The sequence below is a fragment of the Cervus canadensis genome, chromosome 29, assembly GCF_019320065.1.
Source record: "Cervus canadensis isolate Bull #8, Minnesota chromosome 29, ASM1932006v1, whole genome shotgun sequence".
Taxonomy (NCBI): domain Eukaryota; kingdom Metazoa; phylum Chordata; class Mammalia; order Artiodactyla; family Cervidae; genus Cervus; species Cervus canadensis.
Window position 1 is genome coordinate 39,294,113 of NC_057414.1, and position 14,232 is coordinate 39,308,344.

The 14,232-nt window shown below is 37.9% G+C and overlaps 1 protein-coding gene across 2 annotated transcripts in view; it reads left to right on the forward strand.

Moving 5' to 3' along the window:
• LOC122431305 (solute carrier family 22 member 9-like) overlaps window positions 1–12,057 on the forward strand; it is a 30,784-nt gene extending 18,727 nt beyond the window's left edge. The window contains exons 6-10 of one of the 2 annotated variants that reach the window (XM_043452568.1): window positions 5,851–5,981; window positions 6,650–6,864; window positions 9,620–9,728; window positions 10,191–10,394; window positions 11,287–12,057. In XM_043452568.1, coding sequence (XP_043308503.1) covers window positions 5,851–5,981; window positions 6,650–6,864; window positions 9,620–9,728; window positions 10,191–10,394; window positions 11,287–11,347 — 720 coding nt within the window. In that variant the 3' untranslated portion in view covers window positions 11,348–12,057. The remainder of the gene's footprint in view (window positions 1–5,850; window positions 5,982–6,649; window positions 6,865–9,619; window positions 9,729–10,190; window positions 10,395–11,286) is intronic. The other variant, XM_043452569.1, reaches the window with a different exon arrangement.
• Window positions 12,058–14,232: the final 2,175 nt, after the last annotated feature.

The window sequence follows — 14,232 nt, forward strand, 5'->3', positions numbered from 1 at the left end:
AACAAGTCATACAAGCAAGAAGTAAGACAAGAATAAGGCATTATCAAAGTGAAAGGCAGTTGACAATCCCCTCAGTGCCAGGGGAAGGAAGGGAGTTTCACACAAGAGGAACAACTGAAATTTGGTTTACAAGATGGATTCACTGCATGAATGACTACTCAGTATTGTTTAATTTGATTTTTTTATTTTGTAAAAATAACTTAGAAATTTGTGATCTTAATCTTGTTTTAACTTCATCTGATGAATGGCCTGACACACCCACTTCAATCATAACTTAAATTTGTTCCACTTACATCCACTTAAATATCAGTTTATCTTTTAACAGGACTATAATTGTTTTACAATGTTGTGTTAGTTTCTTCTGTACAATGAAGTGAACCAGCTGTATGTATACACATATACCCTCCCTCTTGGACCTCCCTCCCACCTTCCATCCTTCCCACCCATCTAGATCATCACAGGCACCCTGTGCTATGCAGCTATCTATTTTATACATGGCAGTGTATATATGTCAACCCTAATCTCCCAATTCATCCACCTTCCCCTTCCTCTACTGTGTACATGCGTCTGTCTTCTACATCTGCGTCTGTGTTCCTGCCCTGCAAATAAATTTATCTGTACCATTTCACATATATGCATTATTATTACTCCAATCTTGAATGTCTGAGAGCCCAGTATATAACACATCTCTTTTTCCCAAAACACATACAACTTAGGTACAATTTTAAGTTTACAGAAAGACAGAAAGCAAAATCTTTGTTTTTTCACTCCAGTGAAAATTGGAATAATAGATGTGACTTTAAATATCTAGCCCTAGAGTATCATCAGCAGGATGAAGGGCTAGGAGGGGCCAACACTTGCCTCCCCCTTAAAAACAATAAAAACAATAAATAAACAGCTTGTTGTTGTTGTTTAGCCACTAAGTTGTGTACAACTCTTTTGCAATCCCATGGATTATATCCCGCCAGGCCCCTGTCTGTCTGTAGGATTTCCCAAGCAAGAATACTGGAGTGGGTTGCCATTTCCTTCTCCAGGGTATCTTCCTGACCCACATCTCCTGGACTGACAGGCAGATTCTTTACACTGAGCCACCAGGGGAGCCCAAAATAAACAACTACCAACCAAGAAAAATAGCTCTGGAAAAAGGCTGGACTACAAGGACAAAACAGCAGAAACACAAAAGTCAAAAGGATATCTGCATAGAAGAAGTGCAGGAAGCATTTTACCTGCATCACCCCGTGCTCCAACCCAGAGTAGCCTGGTAACAGGAGGAGTCCCCATGCAGGGATATTACCCCATGAGGAAATGGAGAACAGGATACTTCTGCAAGCCGCAACCCTCATGGACTTTTACAGACTTTGCTTCTGAGGACTCACGTAGGCTTCACCTATGCTGATCAGATGTCAGAGATACCTGGAGTCCTAGATACTGTGTTTCTTCTCCAAGGCTGCCACTGCCACTGTGGTGAGACCTTTCCCCAGGAACCCCAGTCACTGTTGTGTCCAGCTCTCTGGGATCACGATTCCACAGAATTAAGTATCCTTTCATGAGAGAAATTCTCAAAAAATCAGGTATAGAGGCAATGTACCTAAATATGATAAAGGCCATATATGACAAGCCCATAGCTAACATCATACTCAATGGTGAAAAGTTAAAAGCCTTTCTTTAAGACCAAGAACAAGAGAAAGATGCCCACACTCATCATTTCTATTCAACATAGTTTGAAATCCTTACCATAATAATTAGGCAAGAAAAATAAATAAAGCCATCCAGGTCAGAAAGGAAGAAGTAAAATCAATTCTGCTTGCAGATGTTATGATCTTATGTACAGTGTTGACATGAAGCAAACAGATTGCTAGGTATTTCTCCACTAAAGATGGGTTTATTCAGGATCAATAAAGAATTGCATTTCAGGGCTTGCAACCATGGTGAGCCATGTGCAAGTTCCTGCATGGGAAGGGAAAGAAAACACCTTTGTGGGGAGGAAAAAGCAGTTGGAAGATCTTTTATAGTTAACAGAGAGTCCATGGCTTCATTGGTTTTTCCTTGCCAGGAAAGAAAAGGAGTCTTTCTTCTTCCTGTTGGGCTCTACTACTATCATAAGACATGGAAGCTCCCCCTTCTAATCTCTTGATTCTATCTAATTGAAGTTTCTATTTATTAAGTTTATACAATAGAAAATGCTAACGACTCCATATAAAAAGCCTGTTAGAACTGATAAGCAAATTCAGTAAAGTTGAAGGATAAAAAAAACAATATTAAAAATTAATTACATTTCTACACACTAACAACCAACTATACGAAAGAGAAATTATGAAAGCAAACCCATTTACAACAGTAAAAAAAAAACCAATAAAATATTTAGGAATAATTTAAGCAAGGAGGTGAAATTTTTCTGTATACAGAAAACTATAAAATATTAATGAAAGAAACTGAAGACACAAATAAATGGAAAGATATCCCATGTATTAGATTGGAGTAACTAACATTGTGAAAGATCCATACTACCCCAAGTAATATGCAATTCAATGCAATCTCTATCAAAATTCAAATGCATTTTTCTTTGAAGTAGAAAAAACTATCCTAAAACTTGTATGGTACCACAAAAGACCCTGAGTAGCCAAAGCTATCCTGAAAAGGAAAAAGCTGGAGGTATCACAAATCCTGATTTCAAACTATATCACAAAATTATATTAATCAAAACAGTATGGTGCTGGCATAAAAACAGGCACAAAGAATGGTGGATCAGATAGAGAGCCCAGATACAAACCCATACATAAACGTCCCACAAGATTTTAATAAGGGAACACACAATGAGGAAAGAATAATCTCTCCAATAAATGGTATTGGGGAAACTGGATATTCATATGCAAAAGAATGAAACTGAGTCCCAGTCTTACACAACTCACAAAAATTAACTTCAAATAGATTAAAGACTTAAAGGTAAGTCCTAAAAGCATAAAACTCCTGGGGGTGGGGGTGGAAACAAGAAAAAAGCTTCTTGACATGAGTCTTGGCAATGTTTCTTGAATAAGATACCAAAAGCATAAGCAACAAAAGCAAAAATAAAAAGGTAGGACTGCATCAAACTAAACAGCCTCTGCACAGCTGAGAAAACAATGAATTGAAAAAGGCAACTTACAACTTGGGAGAAACTAATGTATGGCAAAACCACTACAGTATTGTAAAGTAATTAGCCTCCAATTAAAATAAATAAATTTATATTAAAAAAATAAAGTTTCAAACCATGTATCTGCTTAGGAGTTAATATTCAAAAAATATATAAATAAACTATTAACTTTTATCAAATGAGCAAATAATTCAATTTTAAGTGAGCAAAGGATCTGAATAGACATTTTTCTAAAGAGAAACAAATGGCCGATAGGTATGTGAAAAGGTGCTCAGCATAAATTTAGGGACATGCAAACTAAAACCACAATGAAGTATTATCTCACACCTATTGTCAAAAAGACAAGAGATAACAAATGTTCACAAGGATGTTGAAAAAGGAAAACCTTACACACGTTGTTGATGAGAATGTAAATTGGTACAGCCATTGTGGAAAATGCTACCAATGGTAGAATTGGTAGTTTCTCAAAAAGTTAAAAACTGAGCTACCATATGACCCAGCAATCCTACTTCTGGGTGTATATCCAAAGGAAATGAGATCAGTATCTTGAAGGGAAATCTGCACATCCATATTAATTTATCAGTTTTCACAATAGACAAAATTTAGAAATAGTCTAGATGTCCTTCAGAAGTTAAATGAATAAGAAAGTGTGAGACACACAGACATATGCAATGGGATATTATTCTGACTTTTAAAAATATAAGGAAATCTTCCCATTTGCAGCAACATGGATTAACCTGGAGGGTATTATGCTATGGGAAATAAGCAAGACAAATATTTTATGCTACTACTTACATGTGCAATCTCGAAAAAAGAAAAAATCAGTTTCTTAGAAACAAAGAACAGAATAGTGGTTGCAAGGGGCTGGAGGAAAGGAGAAATGGGGAGACATCGGTCAAAATGTAAAAACCTTTAGATATAAGTCTGGGGATCTAATGTACAGCATGGTGACTACAGTTAATGATAACAGTATCCAAAGAATGCTTCCCTGGTAGCTCAGATGATAAATAATCTGCCTGCAGTGCAGGAGACCTGGATTTGATCCCTGGGTTGGGAAGATCCCAAGGAGAAGGGAATGGCTACCCACTCCAGTATTCTTGCCTGGAGGATCCCATAGACAGAGGAGCCTGGTGGGCTACAGCCCATGGGATCACAAAGAGTCAGACACAACTAGTAACTAATACACTTACATCCTATGAATGAATAGAGAAGATGTGGTATATACACAATGGAATATTGGCCATAAAAGATGAAATATTGTCATTTGTAGCAACCTGTATGGACCCTGAGAATAGCATACTAAATGAAGTAAGTTGGAGAAAGACAAATATTACTTATCACTTATACATGAATTCTTTTAAAAAATATATAATACAAATGAATCTATTTAGAAAACAGATTCACAGACATAGAAAACAAACTTATGGTTACCAGACGGGAAAGGTGAGGTGGGGGGGGTGTAAATTATGAGCAAAGAATTAATAAATACACACTATTATATATGGGCTCCCCTAATGACTCAGACAGTAAAAAAAAATCCGCCTGCAATGCAGGAGACCTGGATTCGATCTCTGGGTCAGGAAGATCTCCTGGAGAAGGGAATGGCTACCCACTCCAGTATTCTTGCCTGGAGAATCCCATGAGCAGAGGAGCCTGGTGGGCTACAGTCCATGGGGTTTCAAAGAGTCAGACACAACTGAGCGATTAACACTAACACTAATATATACAAAATAGGTAATCAACAAGGGTTTACTGTATACTTTATAACACAGGGAATAATAGTAAGTATTTTATAATAACCCATAATAAAAACAACATGAAAATTTTTATGTATATGATTATATGCATAATTTATATATATGGATCACTTTGCTGTAAGCCCAAAACTAACATGATATTATAAATCACCTGTATTTCAATTAAAAATTAGTAAATAAAAATCTTTAGTTAATAAATTAATAAGGATCCCAGCTGTACTAGACGTAAACTGATATGCACATTTGTGACTACAAATCTCTATGAGAAAGGCATTATTTTTTGTTCTCTGAATATCCTAATCCTGATTCTCTGATTTATTCACCTGCTTATTCTTCTTTTTAATGACAAGGACACTGAGGCTAAAAGATATTCAATTAACTTCTCAAGGTACATACCTGACAAATGGCAGAGCCATTGTGTAACACCAGGTAATAAAGTCTGGGCATAAAATATACTACTCCAAGATCTCCTCTGAATTTGTCCTTAGATTTAATGCTAGGCATTTTATTCATGAAGGCACAACATGCTAGGATTTTCCTTAAAGAGGCTGACTCAGGGACCAAAGTTAAGGTTGTCACAAGAATTAGTCTCCTTCCTGAAAAAAACTTTCCTACCAAGAGCAGCCAACTGAGCACCAAGCTCAGTTGCCAGACTTTCAGGCCCCTCTCATAAAAATGAAGCTTTGGACCTAAATTCAAGTAACTCTTCCTTTAGTGCCTTCCTGGCCTGAATCTACAATCTTGACACCCTTTTGATTCCCAACAGGCAAATTAAGTCTCATGCCAAAATGTCATTGTCACTGCACAATTTCCCTTTAACTCCATGATTCTCCATTCATAACACTGTACACTTGTCATTACATATTCAGTGTCTGTATTTTCCAGTAGAAACAAAGGGAAGTCATCTACCGGGTCCTCTGTTGGGAACCTCACAAAGCCTACAATTGTGTGACCACTGAACAGTTTGTTTTGTTGAAGGTCCTGAGATCTGCCATGCAGGAGGAGCTGGAGGCAGCACAGACCAAACCTTCTGTGTTTGACTTGTTCCGCACGCCCAACCTGCGTAAAAGGATCTGTCTCCTGTCCTTTGTGAGGTAGGTTTCACACAACACATGAAGGCTGTTAAATAGTGGAGATGTGATTGTATTTGTTACTGCAACATCTATAACATGCTAGAGGGACAGATTTGAGACAAAGCATAAGGAAGTTAGGAATATGGTTGCTATGTTTGGTAAAAGTGAAAAGGTTATGAAAAGGCAAGCACAAAAGCAATTATACAATGAGTTCTGCTTGTCACACCACCCTACCAGGCTCATCATGCAGATGCTGAGAATGTCAGTCATGGCACACGAATGGCTATAAGTTTCTTGGCTATAAGTTTCTTCACTTGTTCTAATTTTAATTAAAGTAAAACTACAAATAATAAAATGAACAAATACATCTTGTCCAATGAATAATTCCATATATAGATAGCTATCACCCAGATCAAGGTATAGAAAAAAAGCCAAAATTCTAGAAGGCTCCATCATATCTCCTCTACAGCAAAACTCTCTCCCCGAAAGTGTAATAATAATTATGATTTCCATCATCATACAATCATTTTATGGTAATTTTAAAGTGATAATCTTGCAAGGAAATATGTCACAAAATAGACCATTCCTTAATAGTTTATCGCCAACCACTGCCTGTCTGGGCCAATATTATTGCAATTTGTAGGGCCTATAGTCTAAACTTATGTGTCTTTCACCTTTGTTCACCATAGATTTGCAAACGTGTTGACCCATTTTGGCCTGACTCTCCACCTCCAGCACTTGGGGAGCAATATTTTCATGTTCCAGATTCTCTTTGGCATAGTCACCATCCCAGCCAATTACGCTGCTCTTTTGGCCCTGAATCACCTGGGCCGTCGAATAACCCAGATGCTTTTCATATTTCTGCTGGCAGTCTCCACTCTAACCATCACATGCGTGTCTGAAGGTAAGAAAAGACCAAATATTCAAGAAAGAAAATGTCTTCCCCGCCCTCATTTCTCATAAGTGTGTACTGGTCACACCTACTTCAAGCAAAAAGAAAATGGAGATTGGGTTCTAACAATTCCCCAAAACCAATCTGGAGTTTTAGTACATGTGCATGCTAAGTCACTTCAGTCTTGTGTGACTCTTTGTGACCCTATGGACTGTAGCCCACCAGGATCCTCTGTCCATGGGATTGTCTAGGCAAGAATACTGGAGTGGATTGCAATGCCCTCCTCTAGGGGATCTTTCTGATTCAGGGTTTGAACTTGCATTTCTTGCCTCTCCTGCATTGACAGGCGGGTTCTTTACTACTAGCGCCACCTAGGAAGCCTCGGGTGTTTTTAGTACATATTCTGCTATAAAGTTGCCAGAAAAAGAGCCAAAGATCTGTCGAGGTTGGCTGTGATATCATGCCCAAGAAGTATCCGGAAACTGATACCATGTATTACTGACAGTTTCTCTAAGATAGCATTTGATCACTTGGCTTTGCCCAGTCACACTTCATTTGGGTGTTTGCTTTGCTTGTTTTTGGCCATGCGGTACAGCATGCAGGGGTCTTAGCTCCCTGACCAGGGAACCAACCCAGGCCCCCTGCAGTGGAAATGCGAGTCTTAATCACTGGATGGCCGGGGAAGTCCTGCCTTTTTATAGTAAGTATGGAGGGTCTAGGAGCTTCCCTGATGGCTCAGAAGTAAAGAATCTGCTTGCAATGCAGGAGACACGGTTTCAATCCCTAAGTTGGGAAGATCTCCAGGAGAAGGAAACAGCAACCTACTCCAGTATTCTTGCCTGGAGACCCCCATGGAGCCTGGTGAGCTACTGTCCATGAGATCTCAAAGAGTTGGACACGACTTAGCGACTAAACAACAGCAACCTGGAGGGTCTAGACCTTGTAACTGCATCTCATGCAAGGACACAATACTGTCACTTCCTCTCTTCAGGCTCTCTCTCTTTTTTTTAATTAACTTATTTATCTTAATTGGAGGCTAATTACTTTACAGTATTGCGATGGTTTTTGCCATACATCGATATGAATCAGCCTCGGGGGTACATGTGTCCCCATTCCTGAACCCCCCTCCCACCTCCCTCTCCACCCCATCCCTCTGGGTTGTCCCAGAGCACCGGCTTTGAGTGCCCTGCTTCATGCAGTGAACCATGACATTCTATTCCATGATTCTGTCTCCAGAATGTATATATATTCTCCAACTCTGGTTTAGGGGTGTGGTCTTGACCTCAAGAAAACAAAAATTTCTTATCTTCAGGCAAAGAAGAAATATCCATTAGGAACAAGTCACTGTAGTTAAGGGCCTCTCTTAGAATCAATTTCACTGAATTCAGCAATCATGTGTAATAAATAGGGGAACCCAAATGGTCACCATGCTTCACCTGACTCCCAGTGTGCAGTTATATATTTTACATGATACTTGATTAGCAGGTTCCACTCCTCATCTTTTTTTCATTATTATTACTGGAACATAATTGTTTTATAATGTTGTGTTAGTTTCTGCTGTATGAAGAAAGTGAATCAGCTATATGTATACAGAGATCTGCTGTCTTTTGGAGCTCCCTCCTACCCACCCCATCCCACCCATACACCTCATCACAGAGCACTGAGCTGAGTTTCCTGTGCTACATAGCAACTTCTCACTAGCTAGCTATTTTACACATGGTAGTATATATATGTTAACCCTAGATTCCATACGTATGCATTAATATACGGTACTTGTTTTTCTCTTTCTGACTAACTTCACTCTGTCTGACAGACTCTAGGATCAGCTACATCACTACAAGGGGTCCAATTTCATTCCTTTTTATGGCTGAATAGTATTCCCTTATATATATGTGCCACCTCTTCTTTATGCATTCATTCATCTGCTGATGGACATTTAGTTGCTTTTATGTCCTAGCTGTTATAAACAGTGCTGCAATCAAATTGGAGTAGATGTGCTTTTAGAATTATGGTTTTCTCAGGATATATGCCCAGTAGTGGGATTGCTGGGTCATGTGGTAGCTCTCTTTTTACTCTTGCTCCTCTCTTCATCTTGAACAGCATCAGCAGAGCAAGTTTGCTGCCTTACAATCAATGTCACTCCAATGTTGCAACATTCTTATGAGATTTTCTGTAACTGGGTGGAAACTGACTAAACCTAGCCTTCAGTGTTTCTTGAAGGCTAGCATTCTTTCCCTTGTGAAGGTCCTTACTCCTGATTTTTTAACATTATTCTAAATCTAGTTACTCTTCAAATTGTTCATTAACATAGCAGTTCTGCCCTTTTATTATATTCTTCTGCAATATAAGTCCCTTGTAATTATTGCATATGCACCAATGTTTCAAACTCATGAGGATTTAAGCAATGATCATATCCCTCAGAAACTGCCAACAAGAGTTCTACATTCTACCTCAAGGGTAGAGGAGACACAGAACAGAATTAGTGCCAGAGAACACCTGCTGGTCTCACATTCCTTTTCCTCTTCTGCAAATCTCAGACATTCAAGGAGAATTGAGGAAATAACCCAGACGCTTTTATTCATCATGAGCCATAAAAAGTAGATAAGTCACATTTCTCAGCCTATTAGACACTGCACATTTTCCACCCCTGCAGCTTCTCTACAGGGTATACTTGCAAACACCTCCATTCAGATTTTCATTTGTAATTATAGGAATGCAATTGCTTCAGCTCAGATTTCATGAGCCTCACTGGTCTTTCTCTCTCCAGAAATGCAGGCCCTGCGTATGGCTTTGGCAGCTTTAGCAACAGGAGTTTCTTTTGCCACATTTGCCAGCAATTTTTGCCATGGAAGTGAACTAATTCCTACTGTGCTCAGGTATACTGAAATCTCATGGATACTCTTTCAGGATCAAAACAGACCTTTCTGAATTAACTGACATTTGTTGAAGGAAGAAAAGAAGATTGGTTAGTTATCAAGGCAATCAATTATAATTACAAAACACCAGCAATTTATAAGCAAATTTATTTAAAGCAGACTTTGTTGGGTACTGGGTGATGTCCTTAAATGCATCATCTTATATAGTCTTCTGAACCACACAAAGGATAGATGGCATGAGTAATGATATCTTTTTTAATGATCAAACCGTGTTTTAATGCACTTAGTGTACTGGAACTTGAAAAAAATCACTTATGACTAATAGAAAATTTCAAAAGCAAGCATATGTCATCAGCCTTCTCCACTGCTATGCTATCTACCATAATCAAAGCACAATAATAAATCACAAATTATATTGTAGATTTGTACTTGACTTTCTTGTATTATTGTTTATACCCTAAGGGTAACATCTGTGGGAATCATGGGAATTGCTGCTAATACTGGGGCAGCCCTGGCTCCCCTCTTGATGATCCTAACTGTGTATTCCCCACACCTGCCCTGGATCATCTACGGAGTCTTACCCATCCTCGCTGGTCTTGTTATCCCACTCCTTCCTGAAACCAAGAATAAGCCTCTGCCCGACTCCATCCAGGATGTGGAAAATGAGTGAGTAAACCCTCCAAGCGTCCCTTGGGGGAGCTGTGCACTCAGGGTCTGTGACGAAGAGGGCAAAACATGAGTTGAGACACTGTCCCCCAAACAAGCTAAGCTCTAAGCTATTTCCAGGTGATCAGTGCCTTTGGTTTAGCTACAGTCTCATCCCTCCCCACAGTGACCTCAGACTCCCCCAAGCTTCCCTGGATCACCCAGACCAACATCAGTATGCACCAGTAGGTTTAGAGGTGAAGAAGCCAAAATTAGATGCCTTGGTGTGACATACACACCCCTGAAGGTGTTTCACAAACATGATCCAAACACCGGATTCTCATCCCTCAGACCCTGGCAGACCTCAGCCCAGTGAGGGCAGTAAGCTCTCTGAGACTGTTGGTGTCTGTAGGTCTGTGACCTGCCCAGGTCACTGAAGACCTGAGGGAGACCAAGGAGAAGACAAGAGCCCCTCCCCTCCCACAGATATCTCAGGGGAAAGAGTCCTATTGTGTTGCCTGTGAGATTCGGACCATCTGACTTTCCCTGGAAATGAAATGTTACAAAAAGAGAGAAGAGTAATAAATATTGGGATCTTAAAGTGATGACTGGGAAATGATTCTATGACTTTCTGTGTTCCATTTGCCTTTTCCAAAGACTTTTGACCAATGCAATGGTGTCCAAAAGTAAAAGTAGAAGCTATTGAAGCTGCCTTCCCAAATTTTACTCTGGGCGTTTGGTCTTTTTCTTCACAAGATTCATTCCAACTCTCAGAGCAGAGGTCACAGTTTTCACCCAAGCTGGTGGATAAAAGATTAGCTTATTCTAAAAAATAAACATGTAGGGCATATAGGCTTCTTCCATGTCTTTTTGTTTTTGTGTTTGCTTACTGGTTTATTTGTATTTGTCCTAGGGAAAAAAGGTCAAGAAAAACAAAGCAGGAAGATACTTTCATGAAAGTGACACAGTGTTAAGGGATTCCTGGAATGAACTGCTCATCAAAGAGGAAGAAAAAATTGGTGTCTTTCCTATTAAAAAAATTGAAAAATAAATAAAACAAAAGATACAATAAAAACGTAGATCCCATTTACAATTGTTGTACTAATTGCTAAATATTCAATACTTACAACCAATCATTGTAAGAGGTATGAAAGAAAATAGAATTATAAAAATATTTAAATTAGAATGTTTATGTAATGGTAGAAACCTAGTATAGTGAAAACACTAGTGTTTTTTGCAGTTACTTGGTAGAATAACTGGTAGGGGAATTACAATTAAAAAAAACTCTGTATTTTTTGAGATATTAAAACTTGTTCCAAATATATTTAGAAATTAATAGTAGACAAGATGATTCAGAAAAAGAGGATTATAGAGTGGATTGAGCTGCTTGTTAAGTGGAGAGGCATGTGCAAGTCTTTAACATTGTAAGCTATAATAGTAAAAACGAAAAAGAAAGAAAGAAAATAGTAATAGCAGATGCATTTTCAAATAAAAAGAAATCCAGAAACAGACCATAGTATTTTAACATTTAATATATCATAATTTGGTTATAAATCACTAGAAGAAATAGAGTATTGTGCAAAAAATAGCATTAACCATGTGTTTAGAAGTTGCTAATAATTTGATCACATAGTAAATCAGAAAAATCTACCTGAATAAAGTTAAATGGAACAAATAAACAAGAGAGATGATTATACTGCTTTCTTTCTGTTTTGAATGCCTTTTATCTCATTTTCTTACCTAATTGCTCCAGCTGGGACTTCCAGTACTATGTTGAATAGAAGTGTCAAGAGTGGACATTCTTGCCTTGTTCCTCATATTAAAGGAAACATTTTCAGTTTCCCCTGTTAAGTATAATGTTAGCTGTGGGCTTCTCATAGATAGCCTTTTTTATGTTGAGGCAATTTCCTTCTATTCCTGTCTATTAGTGTTTTATCACAAAAGGGTGTTATTTTTTGTGAAATTCTTTTCTCCATTCATTGAGATGATCATTTGATTTTTATCCTTCATTCTGTTATGTGGCCTGTCACATTATTGACCTGATGTGTTGAACCATCCTTACATATCAAGGGTAAATCTCACTGGGTCATGATGTATAACCCTTTTAACAAGATATCAAATTATTTCCTAACATTTTGTTGGGAATTTTTGTGTCTACATTCATCAGGAATACTGGCCTATAACATTCTTTTCTTGTATTAATAGTGTCTTTGGCTTTGGTATCAGGATAATGCTAGCCTCAAAATATTAATTTGGGAGTGTTCCCACTTCTTCAATTTCTGATAGAGTTTTGAGAACTTGTGTTAATTCTTTAAATGTCTGGTAGAATGCATCTGTGAAGCTATCTAGTCCCGAGCTTTTCTTTGTTATAACATAGTGTGTATGTGCTTTTCTTTGTTATACCAAAGTGTGTATGTGCTCAGTTATGTCCGACTCTTTGCAACCATTTGGCCTGTAGCCATCCAGGCTCCTCTGTCCATGGGATTTTTCAGGCAAGAATACTGGAATGGGATCTCCTCCAAGGGATCTTCCTGACCCAGGGATCTGACCCATGTCTCCTGAGTCTTCTATGTTGACAGGTGGATTCTTTACCACTGAACCATCCGAGAAGTCTGGCATGAAGACTTGGGTGGTTCAGCTGGTAAGGAACTTGCCTGTCAATACAGGAGATGTGAGTTTGATCCCTGGGTCAGGAAAATGCCCTGGAGTGGGGAAGGGCAACCCACTCCAATATTCTTGCCTGGAAAATTCCATGGACAGTGGAGTCCATGGGGTTGCAAAGAGTTGGACACGACTGAGGACATATGCACCATTTTCTTTGTTGGGAGGTTTTAAATTAATGATTTAATTTACTTCCTCATTATTGGCCTGCTCAGAATTTTTATTTCTTCCAGATTCTAGGAATTTATATCTTATAGCTTACCCAATTAGTTGTATAATTGTTCATAGCAGTGTCCTATGATCTTTTTAATTTCTCTGGCATGAATGGTAATGTCTCTTCTCTTTCACTTCTGATTTCATCTATTTGTCTCTTGTTTTTTTTCTTTAGTGAAAAATGTCAGTTTTATTTTATTTTTTCCAAAACATTATTTAGTTTTGGATTTTTTAATTGTGTCTGCTATTTCACTTATTTCTGCTCTAATCTTTAATGTTTCCTTCCTCCTGTTAATTTAGGCTCAGTTTCTTCTTTTTCTAGTTTCTTCAAGTGTGAACTTAAGATTTTTAATTTGAGATATTTCTTTTTTTTAGTGAAAGCACTTATTACTATAAATTTCCCTCTTAGTACTATTTTGCTGCATACCATAGTTTAGATACCTTGCATTTTCATTTTTGTTTGTCTCAAGATATTAAATAATTTCCTTTTTGATTTCTTTTTTGGCCCACTGGTTGTTCAAGAGTATGTGGTTAAATTTCCACATATTTGTGAATTTTCCAGTTTTCCTCCTGTTGTTGATTTATTCTATTTCAGTGTGCTTGTAGAAAAAATTTAGTATGATTTCAATGATTATGATTTTATTTGTAGAAGACCCTAAAACTTCACATGAAAAAAAGAAACTGTGAGAACTAATAAACAAATGCAGTAACATTGCTAGATACAAAATCAACAAGCAAAAATCAATTGCATTTCAATACACTAACAATGAACTATCTAAGACAGAAATTAAGAAAATAATTTAATTTACAATAGCAAAAAAAGAATAAGACAGTTAGAATGAAGAGGTGAAAAACTTGTACTTTGGAAATTATATGAAGTAATGGAATGGATGCCATAATCTTAGTTTTTTTGAATGTTGATTTTTATGCCAGCTTTTTCACTCTCTTCTTTCACCTTCATCAAGAGTCTTTAATTCCTCTTCGC